The sequence below is a fragment of the Setaria viridis genome, chromosome 1 (genome assembly GCF_005286985.2).
Source record: "Setaria viridis chromosome 1, Setaria_viridis_v4.0, whole genome shotgun sequence".
In the NCBI taxonomy this organism is placed as follows: Eukaryota; Viridiplantae; Streptophyta; class Magnoliopsida; order Poales; family Poaceae; genus Setaria; species Setaria viridis.
Genome location: NC_048263.2, coordinates 39924561 through 39937317, shown reverse-complemented (window position 1 = coordinate 39937317; position 12757 = coordinate 39924561). Strand labels below are relative to the sequence as shown.

General features: G+C 49.1%; 2 protein-coding genes across 3 annotated transcripts; both read right to left on the bottom strand.

The window, feature by feature from the left end:
• Positions 1-674: 674 nt before the first annotated feature.
• Positions 675-6695, bottom strand: LOC117841422 (uncharacterized). 2 transcript variants are annotated; one of them, XM_034721778.2, is made up of 9 exons: positions 6223-6695; positions 5137-5312; positions 4856-5037; positions 4477-4761; positions 4320-4378; positions 4183-4219; positions 4035-4106; positions 1413-1746; positions 675-1310 (listed from the first exon to the last, which is right to left on the bottom strand). In XM_034721778.2, exons 1-9 carry the CDS (start codon positions 6347-6349, stop codon positions 906-908), a joined length of 1677 nt encoding a protein of 558 aa, XP_034577669.1. In that variant the 5' UTR covers positions 6350-6695; the 3' UTR covers positions 675-905. The 2 variants fall into 2 exon arrangements, with proteins under 2 accessions (XP_034577669.1, XP_034577670.1); XM_034721779.2 differs by having other exon boundaries at positions 5137-5309; positions 6223-6693.
• Positions 6696-10170: 3475 nt separating this feature from the next.
• LOC117833413 (uncharacterized) lies at positions 10171-12685 on the bottom strand. Its single transcript, XM_072290169.1, has 2 exons — positions 10737-12685; positions 10171-10623 (listed from the first exon to the last, which is right to left on the bottom strand). Exons 1-2 carry the CDS (start codon positions 10872-10874, stop codon positions 10444-10446), a joined length of 318 nt encoding a protein of 105 aa, XP_072146270.1. The 5' UTR covers positions 10875-12685; the 3' UTR covers positions 10171-10443.
• Between the last annotated feature and the right edge of the window lie 72 nt (positions 12686-12757).

Here is a 12757-nt window from a genome sequence, read left to right as displayed (position 1 = left end):
CGGCAGAAGTTCATGTTCCGGGAACGAGTAGTGTCGCGGCAGGCAGCTACCAACCACAACCAGGGGCAAGTTGAGACGTGCAGCCTGCTGCAGGAACAGCAGGTGCAATGCACCTGTTCCTACTTGGCTGGCGAGTTGACTCTGGCGCTGGGTACTGTTCGATGGGAATCAAATCGGTCGGGCGCAACTTCAACTTGTCCATCTTTCTGCACGATAGTGCTGCGTGCGTACGGATCGAGGGCAACGATGAAGAACCGAAGAAGCCTCAATGCCATTTACCAGGTTCAAAGGCTTGCAGCTTTGCAGTTGACTCCGGCGGAGCGAAGCTCTCTGGGCTGCTCGTAGTAGGACTGGGCCTGGGGCAGCTTTCTTTTTCTGTTCTCGTATGGGCCTTGATGTCTGCAACGGGTGATTGCGGGCCTGACTCCTGACCAAGAAGAAGGTTGTGCGTTACATTACCTCGCCGGCGGCCGGAGACGGAGGCGGAGAGGAAGAGGCGTAAGCGACGTGGCAAGTTCATGTCGCATGCGCAAATTATAATACTCCCGGTGCAAATCGACCCGCCGACAGTCGCAGCATTACGCGTCAGTATTAAGATGGGAACCTCAGCTAGAACCAACCAACGAATAGAAATTCCGCAACAACAGCAGCGCTGGCCATACACATGCAGGAAAGAGAAGCAAACTGATGACCATGCAATCCTTCCAGATCATAACTGTATGTACACCACCAATGGCCAATCTCAACACAAATCCAGCTACCGTCAGTACGAAAATGCGCATAAACCTCGGCTACGAAAATCAGCAAGCAACCAACAGTCCAACAATCAAGGGTACCGCGATCTACATTACAAAAACCACTACCATGGACCATGGAGTATGCACAGGCATGGATGGGAACTGTCATCAAGCGTGTGGGGCCGTTGGGGCCGGCTTGTCTTCCACCGGGTACTGCTGGTGCTGGGCGATGAACTGCTTGTTGTACACGCGGTGGCGCCGCTCCCTCGCGTAGATCACCCAGAAGATCAGGGACAGCATCACTGCCGCGGAGACCATCACCAGGCCGATGTACACCCACTTGCTGTACCGCTGCAGGCCGGGGCAGTAGTCCTGGTTGATGGTCGTGAACGTGTCGCGGACGAAGGTGCAGTCCTCCAGCTGAATCAGGAAAGGGCCGTACTGGTACAACCCCTGGCTCACCGTCACACCCGCGGCCATCTGACCATAGATCCTGGGGGTGACGCGCCCCACCGTGGTGCAGATCTCGGCTCCTGAGACAGTGGTGGTCTGGCATTCAAAGCTCTTGTAAACCTGCAGTTTATGCCGGGACATGAATCAATGTTATGTTATTCGGTGCTCACCAAATGCTGCGATTACATTGCATAATGGAGAAATAGATTGCCCTGAATTTACCTGAGTTGCATTGTCCAAGGTAACCTCTCCTCTGGTGCAGGTGCGGTTGCTCAGATCAGGTGTGAATGGGTTGCAGAGCAGCGGCATCAACGGCCCTGACTGATTGTAGTAGAAAGGCGTTGCTACCGGAGGAGGAGAAGGAAAGTTCTGATTCGACACGTTGGTGATCACCTGGTTCACCAGATTCACCAACTGGAATGTGACTTGCCTGCTTCTATACAGGGACTCATTTGCTGTGGCAGGTTCAACACAGGGGATAATCTCATCCAGGGCAGTGTGTTCTATAGGATGAGCAACCCACTCCTCCATTGCAACACAAGTATCTGACGTGACACTGTTTTGACAGAGAAGATGAGATGTTAGTGTGTGTGCGCGTGTGCGGGGGGGGGGGGGGGGGGGGGGCGGCCTTGTTCCTTTATTTAATCATAAAGGTCGCCGTTAAGAGGGTGGACTTTTTTTGCCCAAAGTTGAAATCCCATGACAAATATATGTAGAGGTTCCAACATCCCAGCTTTGTTTTCTTTACTACAGACAGTCATATCTTACGTGTCAATATACAATTTGTACCAGTTTCGCTAGCAAGAGCATTAATGTGCAAATAAAATACAAATTTTGTTCCCATTAATTGTTACTTACAACTGAACCTAGTTTGCAGTCTAAAACTGAAAGATAAAAGGTGCTAGTACATGATTATTAGACATGAAACTTCCAAGCATGATGCGATATAAAAAGTAAGCTAAAGTGTAGCTATGGTAAAATAGCTACAATTTAGTTTACAAACTAACTCCTTTTTGAGACCTAAGCAATCGTAGAAGATGTAAAGAGATAGTTGAGACTTGAGAGCATGAAAGATGTAAGGTTAAACAACTGTAAACAATTCAAGTAACAGGCAAGTTGGGTCAGACATAACAAACAACAAGGCCTAGAGTGATGCAAAAATGTAGCCCTGAGCCACTGATCCAAGTCCAAGACGACACTGGACTGGCAGTTGTAATGCAAATTGGTACCAGGCTTTGAATGCAGTCTACAAACATGGGCTGTTGATCGCTTGATGCAAGCACTAGATCATTGGCATGCCAGCATGCTTCAAACAAGATCAGATTTCAATTTGAAAATAGACCACAGCATAAAACCAAATGCAGCCAATCTTTTGCGTATTCTGGCTGTACGGTATAATATAGTTATGAGTAAAATGCACCAGCGGTCAATGAACTTGGCAGGGAGTGTCATCTAGGTCCCCGAACTTCCAAAATGCACATTGAAGTCCTTAAAGTTGCTAATTGGTTCACGTGACGTCCAAATCTCCATAACTTGTGTTAAAGGGCATGTGTGGCATGCTAAACTGTGCGGTGACGTGGACCTGACATGTGGGGCCCACATGTCACAACCATCTTTCTTCTCTCTTCCTTTCCGACTCTCCCCGTCTCTCTGCTGCCGCGCTCGCCCCGACCTCGCGCTGCCAGAGCTCACCCATCCGCCGCGCCACGCGACTGCGCCTCATCCGCCGCGTCGCCGGGCGAGCCCTGCATCTGCATTGCCCGACCTGGCCACTGGCCTCATCCACTGCTCCACCAGAGCTAGTCCCGACTCCCTCTCATCCCCTTCCCCATGGCTGCCGGCGAGCACCTCCCCTCCCCTTCATGAGTTCATAGTGAGCCCAGAGCAGCGCGTCTCGGGAGGTAGCGACCACAGCCGTGGTCCAGCATGGGAGGACGACGGGGCACGGGCGAACGGTGTCTGGAACGGCGGTAGACGGCGGTGTGTGGGCGTCTGGGGCTGCGGGATGGCAGCTGATGCAGCTCGCCGGCCAGAGCGGACGGCTGCGGCCCGGCAAGAGTGGACGGCGGTCGCAGGCCGTGACCCAGCGCGTGCAGACAGCAGCCGCGGGCGGCCGATGGCTGGGATTGTGCAGCATGGGCTGGTCACCGGCATGTTCTTGTAGATTATATATATTACTGCATTTTCTTGGGGCCATTTACTACTCGATGGCTCTTTTGATGCGCTGGCGGAGGGCCACAGCGGCAGCCAGCAGCTCCGGTACGAGTGCAAGCGGCGCGGCTGCAGGCCCCTTGTCAGCGGGAGGTGGCGACATGGGGGAGGGGCGACGAGCGCTGGGGCGGCTACGGCCGGGGTGGTGGCCTTGGCGGGAGGCTAGGAGGGCGCGGCCACCGTGCCACTCAGAGCTGCGCTCGCGGGATAAAGGGAGGGGGAGAGATTGAGCGGGGGTCAGAGAGGAAGGAGGAGAAGCTCTGCAGTCCACGTGTCAGTCCACGTGGATGCACAGCCATCATCCCACGCATGCAGTTTAAGATGGGTAATTGTGATTTGGATCTTACGTGAACTGATGAGCAAGTTTAGGGACCTAGATGTGCATTTTTGGAGTTTGGGGACCTGGATGGCACATTGAGCCAAGTTCAAGGACCGGCAATACATTTTACTCTATAGTTATCTTCAGGTTGATTTGTATAAAATAGGGATAACTTAATTGGAATTGGGCTGCAAGTCTGCAACTCACTGAAAAAAACACTTATAGCACCACACCAACCTAATGATCCATGTGCATATTAACTACTGGTGCAGGTTGGGAACCTACATTATTGTGATGTTTATTAGAATACTTACTTGTGCAGAAGAAGGAAGACACCGCACAGGATAAACGTTCCAGTAACCAGTATCCATCCAATAACAACCAAGCTGCAAAAATATCGTAAAATATGAATTGTATTTATGGTTTGTTACAATCAGATGATAAACAAAGACACCAACTTACACGGAGACGAGGAATTCAAGCCCAAAGATGGATAACACTGGTAGAGTCAAGAATTACTATGTTAGCATACGTGTTTAAAAACGTAAAAAACCACGGCCAATTTCTGGCCAGTATGGGAAAAAAAATAGAGTACTTACCGAAGCCAATAAATGCCAGAAGAAGCATTACAGCCGCAATGATAATTAAAGCAAGCCGCCTGAAATAGAATTGGTTAACCACATGCACAATATCCATTATTTTATCAGTTGCATCATTTAGATCAGATCTCAATGATAAGGGCTGAAAAACACTTACACTTGGTTTAGCAATTTTTTAATCTTTGCAGCATTATCTGTTGTTTTAATAGCAAGATCAGTGGCTGATGAGTTCAACTTTGCTTGAATTTCATCAATCTGACTTTGCATATCGGAAGGCAGTAAGAATCGCCCAATGTCAACCTTCTTTGCAGCAGATAAACTATCAGACAGGTTCCTAAGGTTGTCAACAGTATAATTTGCCTGGCTAACAACAAATTTCAGAGTATGCGTTGTGCTTTTGTGGAATTTTCCCTGGCCATCATATAACATAATACATCCAGTACTGTCACCATTGAGTGAAACATGATCAGTATATACAACTCAAAATATATGCAATGACTCATGAAAGTGCCACAGTATGGAAGAATGGAACTTACATTGCAGCACAAGTGAACAATATTAGAAGTATCAATGACAAAGCATATGCTGCTCGGGAATACTTGTAACTGCGATGCGGACAACAGCAATGGTGGCAGCAAATCCCAAGCATAACCAGAAAAAACACCACAAACCACACCAGGGCAATGGCGAACAGGGGAATGGCTGTATATCCGACGGACTACCAAAGAAAAAAAAACAGAGCAACGAATATCACATAATGCAAGCAACAAGTGTAAGCAGACGATAGAGATGCAAATTTTAGAAACAAAAGACTTACAGCAAAATAATGTATTTCGCTGATATTCCAGCCACCTGGATATTTCCTGAAACCATTCAAGGGGTCCTTTCGGTATGTCCTATCTGCCGCCAAGACAAAGGAGCTATTCGTAGTGATGTTTATGTCAGCAGGAGCTTCAGCAATTGACCTCCTGGCCACCAAGCCAAATCCATCTGCTTTTGACAGTTAGAATTCCTTGTCACACACAGACAAACACCAGGAACCAATAATAAATCTTCCAACCGGAGAATACAAGGTAATAGGCATTTTTTACTGGTGGTTTAATACAACTATGCTTTTTTTTCTTTAGACTTTTCATTGGTAACAACTTCTGCAAAATCAGTGAGGCACTAATCAAGAGTCTAGGACATGAACAGACTGATATTCTCATGTTCATTTTAAATTAAAATTCTGATAAGTAAAGGCTAGATGCCTGTTGGTAAGTAAGAACAAAATTATAGTAAATTTATTGGCCACGAAATCACCTACAGACCATTACAAGACTCAGTACCGAAACCAACAAAGCAGTACAAAACTGCTTTGAAAAAAAACCCCCACAATATAAGAAGGGGAATAGGCGAAGGAAATTTACACAGCCAAGATATCATCTTTCTATTTTGAAAAAAAAACCCCACAATATAAGAAGGGGGATGAAAGAAAGTAACTTATAGGAACTCGGATTCCTTTTCTCGAAGAGAAGGGCGCAGATTTGATAGACAACAGCAAGCATAACGCCGAACCAGAATTTGGTAGGGTAGAACATAGGATTCTTTCGAAGAAAAAAATGAACCTGAGGAGCAAAGAAAAGGACAAGAAACAGATGGACAAAAACCTGAGGACCACCGAGCACTAAAAAATTATAGGGACCGTTCCACGTGAAGAATTCGACCTCATTCCATCATACTAAGCAAAATGTTACTACATGTTTTCATAATAATTGGAAGAGCAAGGGGCATACTGATGTAACGAAATCAGCGCAAAATCGCACTGAATGAAAAGAAACGAGCAAGCATTTTTCTCCGAACCGAACCAGGTAAATGTAAAAAAGAGGAAAACGAGGCCACGCGAGGAGGGGGGAACAAGAACCTGAGTCGAGCGCGGGCGTCTGGAACTCGCGAGGAGCATGGAAGCCCGGGGCGGGATGCGCCGCGCAGAATGGCAGCGCGACGAGCAGAAGCAGGGACAGGCGGACGAAGGGGACGGGCAATGCCATGGCGGAGCAGCTCTGCCTCTGCGGTGCCCTTCTCCCCCGCGTGAACCCAAACAAGATCGCACCACCCGTTGCCCCCCACCCGGAGAAGATGAGAACGAAGGGAAGCTTCAGGCGGAACAGGGAGGGGGTAGGAGCACGAAAGAGATGGGGGTCGCAAAGATGGATTCTTTTCAGCTTTTGTTCGTCCCTCCCTCCTGTGACACCTGCGCCGCGGTTGGCTGTTCGTCGCCTCTGGGGGAATGCAGTGGGGTTAACGGGATTTTCGCCTCCCTCTCCTTGGGATTAGAGGTGCCAAAGAGTGGGATTTGGATTTGGTGCCACGACAGGGACAGAGATCTGGGGCAGCGCCGCGGGGCATTTGTGTTGCGTAGTGCGCTCTGCCAGCGCGCGTGTTCTTCCCAAACTGCCCAGGCCCCAGGGGAGCACTGGTTAACTGCCTCCAGGAAATTACTGCAATGCCCTTTACCAAATGGGGAAATTACCGTCGCGTAGCAGCACGGGGGTTCAGGACTTTCAACCGCGTGCTGCAGCATTCACGTTTCACAAGGACAAAAGCGGGCAGGAGGGCAATGATTTGCATCTTGTGAAGTGCAGCGTTTTTGCAAAGGTGATTATTTGATGTGATGCCTGACCATTAATCTGTCTTTATCCTCCTCTGATTAAAGACGCACTTGAAAAGAATAATTAGGACGCGCGAATCGACCTTGCTTTCGCTCGCGAGGGAATGGATCAGATCATCAGAGAACGCGGGGGGGGGGGGGGGGGGGGGGGGGGGGGGGGGGGGCGCCTCGCGGTCGCGGTGGCACCCGCCACCATCAACGACACAATGGCACGAATAATATTGTGCTGGTAATTGCTTAATGCTCCAAAGATTAAAGAATCAATCACGGTGCTCAGCGCTGCTTCCGACGACACTAATAGCAATTTGCGTTGCTGTCGCGTGTCACCGGCTGGTGTGGAGTATGGACTCGCGAATTTCTTACGAGTATTCAAGGTACGCGGACGACCGCACCTTTTTTTCGGTTGTTTATTCCCTCCATCTTCCTCAATCATGCTCCGACGAGCTGGATTATCTGGATCGACAAGACAACTCTTCGTACCGAAGCAAAGAACCCCATAATCTGCCGCGTTGTTCGGCACTGTTTATTTATAGCTCGCTCCGTTCTAAATTAGAAATCATTTTAACTTTTCTAGATTTATATATATTATTATGCATTTAGATATATTCTATGTCTAGATATATAATAATACTTATGAATAAAAAATTAAAATGATCTACAATTTGAAACGGAAGGAGTGCCGTAAACCTTAATTTGGCGTGTGATTTTCCGCAGCTCGCCGCCGCCGTGCGTTCCGGCGGCTATTGGGCTCGCTAAATTCACGGTCGTTAAAGCAAGCGGCCAAGTACGCGCAGACTTTGGCGTCCTAGTGGTCACGTACAGGCACAGCCAGGTTCTGAAGTCTGAAGACTCCGAACAGCAGTTTGAACGTACACGAGCACGAGTCTGCTTGGATTCAGAAAATCATCAGAGGAGCGCGCAGCGGGTGCAGCCACGTCCGTGGTCGGCCCGAACGTTCCGCCACAGCTGTACAGCCCCCTGACGATTCACATCATCAAAAGAAGGAAGAAACGAAAACTCCAATGTTGCCCACGTGGTGCCGCGCGGTTTTTTCTACTCATCTTTCTGCAGGTATTGACACCTTTCGATGGAGTAGGTTAGTTCTAAGTAGGGATTAGCTGTTGAAGACGTGTTGGGTTGGCATTTTGGCAACGGCAATGGCCATCCATGCTTGGGCAGGCAGCGAGGAACAAACGCCATGTGGTGGTTCTCTGCTGCTCCTTTGGGGCAACTTTCTTGTTCAGCAGTATGACTGTAGGGCATTACGCATTTGCTTCCTTGCTCGACGAATGAAATGGACGTCAGCGTCCCCGTCTTTGAATGAGGCTGGTCTGGTTCCTCTGACTTATTTTTAGCACCCGTCACATCGAATGTTTAGATACTAATTAGGAGTATTAAACGGCGAGATAAATCTATTAAACCTAATTAGTCTATAATTTGATAATGTGTTGCTACAGTAAACATTTGCTAATGATGAATTAATTAGGCTTAATAGATTCATCTCGCCGTTTAGCCTCCACTTATATAATGAGTTTTGTAAATAATCTACGTTTAATACTCCTAATTAGTATCTAAATATTCGATATGACATGCGCTAAAAATAAGAAGGGAACCAGACACCCCACTGAGTCCACAGGCTGGTCTCATCCGCTGGGGCACAACAAAACGTGTCGGACAGGGACGGGGGCCGTCGCGTTCTTGCGGTCCGCACCCGTGGTTCTGCAGGCGTACCGCGTGGCAACTGGGATCGTAGCAGCGTCGTGGTGGCGGGAAGATGTGGTGGCGGACGATGATGCAGGGAAGCGAAGAGCGACGGCGTGAGCAAATCAAGAGACGGCGAAGAGGACAAGCGGGCGAGCTTGTCTCCACCCTGCAAACGACGTCTGACCGGTCTGGCCGGCGAGCCGCCGCCGACGCCGGCGATGGGTACTCGCCCCACTTGGAGCCCTCCTCATCTCCTCCTGCTGGGCCCTGCCTGACAGGGGGCCCGAGATGGCGCGGCGGTCTAGGCCGTTCTACTAGGTAGGCTTTTTGTGCCTTCGACGCAGCCCATCCCACCACACAAACGCAAACCTTCCCTCCATCGATCGGGCCGAGCAGGCCGAAAACATTCGGGCCACACCCAGCCAGAAGCCCACTACTCATTGGAAGGAAAATTTTCGCACGCAGCGGCCACTTTGCTACACACGTGGCAGCGATGACTACCTGCAGTACCTCAGAGGACATGCCCCTCTTTGCTCGTGCGCGTCACAAGCAGATCAATCAATCAGTACAACAAGGAAGAAAATAAAGTTACCGTGGTAAACAATGACTAAATTGTTGATTTTGTTGACTAAAGTTACACTCTTTTTTTCCTGTTTCACTAAGAAAAAAGAATGCCTCAACATTCTGCCTATCCAATAGCCATGTAGTACCACATTATTTCTAACATAGCCTCCCTTTATCCTCTTTTTGAGAACGTCATGCACCACATCCTCTACAGCACTTTCGCCCTGCCTGGCTGCAGGCTCCCAAAAGATGGCCAACAAGCTACTCAGCTCTGCCCAATCATCAGCTGATAATTCGGCATGTGAAAGTAACAGCCGAATACTCTAGTCCGCCCTCCACCGTCCGGCCCGGACAGGAAGGACGCTCCCGGCGAAGAACACTGCAGCTTATCCGGCGGTGTCGAGCACACTTGCGCTCGCTGCTGCCTCACCCTCAAAGCACGCTCCCAGTGTTGGAGTTGGTGCTGCCTACTGACACACAGCGACGTCGCTTGCCCGCATACCTAGCAGTGCGCGTCGGTAGCGGCAATTTACAACTGCCGACCAGTCGCCGACGATCACAATTCACAGGTCCACCAGTTCACCTTCACCTTGCCTCTTTGAGAGGCCAGCAGGCCACAAAACATTTATCTGTTCTGCACCTGGTGTTCTGAATTTCTGATCAGCCAGTTTCTACGTGCTATTTGACACAGTGAAACGAGTGAATTATTCCTGACCTTACAGAAGTTACTGGAACTCTGAAACTCTTGGGTTTCTTAAACATTATCGCATCCGGTGTTCTCTGCGGTGCTAACATGCTAATCTCACTGTTATCATGGAACGAGCTTGCACTGGCGCAGCATCTTGCCATTTTCAGTAGTGCACAAGCTTTCGCTCGCATCAAATGTCCTCTGCTGCAGCAACATGACAATCGCATAGTTATAGCTGAACAAGCTTGCACTGACAGCATCTTGAGATTTCCTTTTGTGGCTTTTGCCAACAAGTTAGAGCATCAAAACTGTTACATTTCCATTCAAGAGATGGAAAAAGAAAGAAAGAAAAAGGAAAGGATTGTGTCTGCTCGCTAATCAAGCTTAGAATAAGGTAACTATGGCAGCCTGCTACAGCTGCTGACTAAGCTAGTAGTACCTAGTGGCCTATTTCCTCTTTGCACAAAGGGAACAAACAAACGGAGCAGCCAGCTGGGGGGCAAAGACTGCCGCATCGCTCAGTGGTGCCTAGGTTCATGGACGCTGGCGCCGTAGTAGTCTTCGTGGAACTCGGGTAGCTTATGTGCTGTCGCCCTGACGACCTCCTGTCCAGCGATGCTTCTCTTCGTCTCGCTCTCGCCTACCGAGCTTTTACCGGGAGCGACCTCTTGCTTTTGCACCAAGTTCTCGGCTGATTTCTGATAAATCACAAGAATGCAAGCACGTCAGCGTCCGTTCCAAAGTAAACCACCAATGCACGAACAGTTTCCATTCGGATATTCAGACACTGAAAAGAACTAGGATCACTTACATTGACAGTTTGCTGTTGGCTCTGGCTGACGGCGGCACGGCTCTCCGCATCCAACCTGATGGCTTCAGCCTCCATGGTCGTCAGCAACAGAAACAAGAAGACGGCGGCGGCGGCGGCCAATGACACGGAAGTCCTCATCTTTGCGCGGTAGAGAGAATGTGAAGACTGAAAGAGACTTCAGAGACCAAGTGCTGTCGCTTTACTCCTCAGCTCAGTTGGAACGCAGAAGGCTATAGGGGAACAGGCAAAGTGGTTTGAACTGAACTGAACCCATCTGACCTACGACACGCCCTACTTATACACCCCCATTCAGAGCTCAGAACACCGCCATGGCCCCATCCCAGTGATTGCTGTACTCATGCCTATCAGGATTCAGGAGTGGGCTGTCCACACCTACAGCATACAAAAACAAGCTGTGCTGTCTGTACCAGTGTCGTCAACCCCACACACACCCATGCGAGGCGCTAACTTAGTTTATGGCGCCCCTGTCGCCCTTTACGGACGGCCGCCCGCACGAAATTTGGGCCGTGTTTAGGCCGCTGGTCCCTGGATTAGGTACACTGAGATGACGCTGAACCTGCAAGCACTAAGCTTCATTCCACCGGTTCTCTGTCCGGTCTCAGGCGCTGCGCGCATCGTCCCCTGGAAAGTCTCGCGCCTGTCTCGCGGCTCGTCAGCAGAGGCTGCGTATTTGTTCGCGCGTTCCTTGAGAAAAGCCGGGATGGCTCGCATGGACGGAGCGTTTAGTTGTTTCTGTCTGAATGTGTGTGACCGGACAGCAAATGTCTCGAAGGGGAGATAAGATTAGAGAAGGCCTGTCTGCTGGGGGTGAGAGCAGGAGGGAGGCATTGACCTGGGTCAGGGAACCATGTCGCCGGTAAAGCGAGCGCAGCGGTTTGGGGATAAGTGTCAGGGAGAGGACGTTTAGTAATTAGGAGCTAATGCTAGGTTTAGGGTGTAGCACAAGGAAAGATCTATTGAAAGATTAGCTGCAAAGGTGGCATCAAAAGGTGCGTCGGCGCACGGGCAGCGATCTCGGTTGACCGGGCTCCCGACGTTCACGATCACGCGAGAGGTGCAGGAGCAGGATCGGAGGCATCGGTGGTCTGTCGGATCTCATCTGAGCTCGAATCGAACAGTGTCGTGAAGAGGGGATGTAGCATCGGTAACCGAATGATTTCGATGGTTCTCTATGGCCTATCGGATCGGATGGTACCATGTGAAATCTATCAAATCATGTCCAGGTTCCCCTGTCAGATCTTGTTCAGGTTGCTTGGTTTAGTTGCTGTCAGTACAGGTACAGCATCACAAATTCTTGGCTGAGGATGGTCATAGTTCACAATGGAATTTTCAGTACGGAAGCGTCTGCTTCATAATAAAGTTATGCTACTGACAACATTTGCCACGACTGTAAGAAGATATACCACCAGTAACACGAACAAGATATATCTGAACGTGATCTGTAAATCTCAATATTGGGACGCACACATTGCATGAGAGAGCGTTACTTCAATTACATTGATATACTCTGAGCTCTGGGCTCAAATCATGACGAGGATGGTACCATGTGAAATCTATCAAATCATGTCCAGGTTCCCTGTCAAATCTTGTTCAGGTTACTTGGTTTAGTAGCTGTCAGTACGGGCCCAGCATCACAAATTCCTGATTCACATCGGAGGTTTGATACTAGGAGATTAAACATGAGCTAATTACAAAACTAATTGCACAGATAAAGTCTAATTCGCGAGATGAATCTATTAAGACTAATTAATCTATTAGCAAATGGTTATTGTAGCACCACATTATCAAATCATGGACTAATTAGGTTTAATAGATTCGTCTCGCGAATTAGACTACATCTGTACAATTAATTTTGTAATTAAACTATATTTAATACTCCTAATTAGTATCTAAACATTCAATGTGACGTGCTAAAGTTTAGCGGGCACCCCCTGAGGATGGTCACAAGTTCAGTTCGGAAGCGTCTCGATGTTGGGAACAAGATTTACCAACAGTAAGGC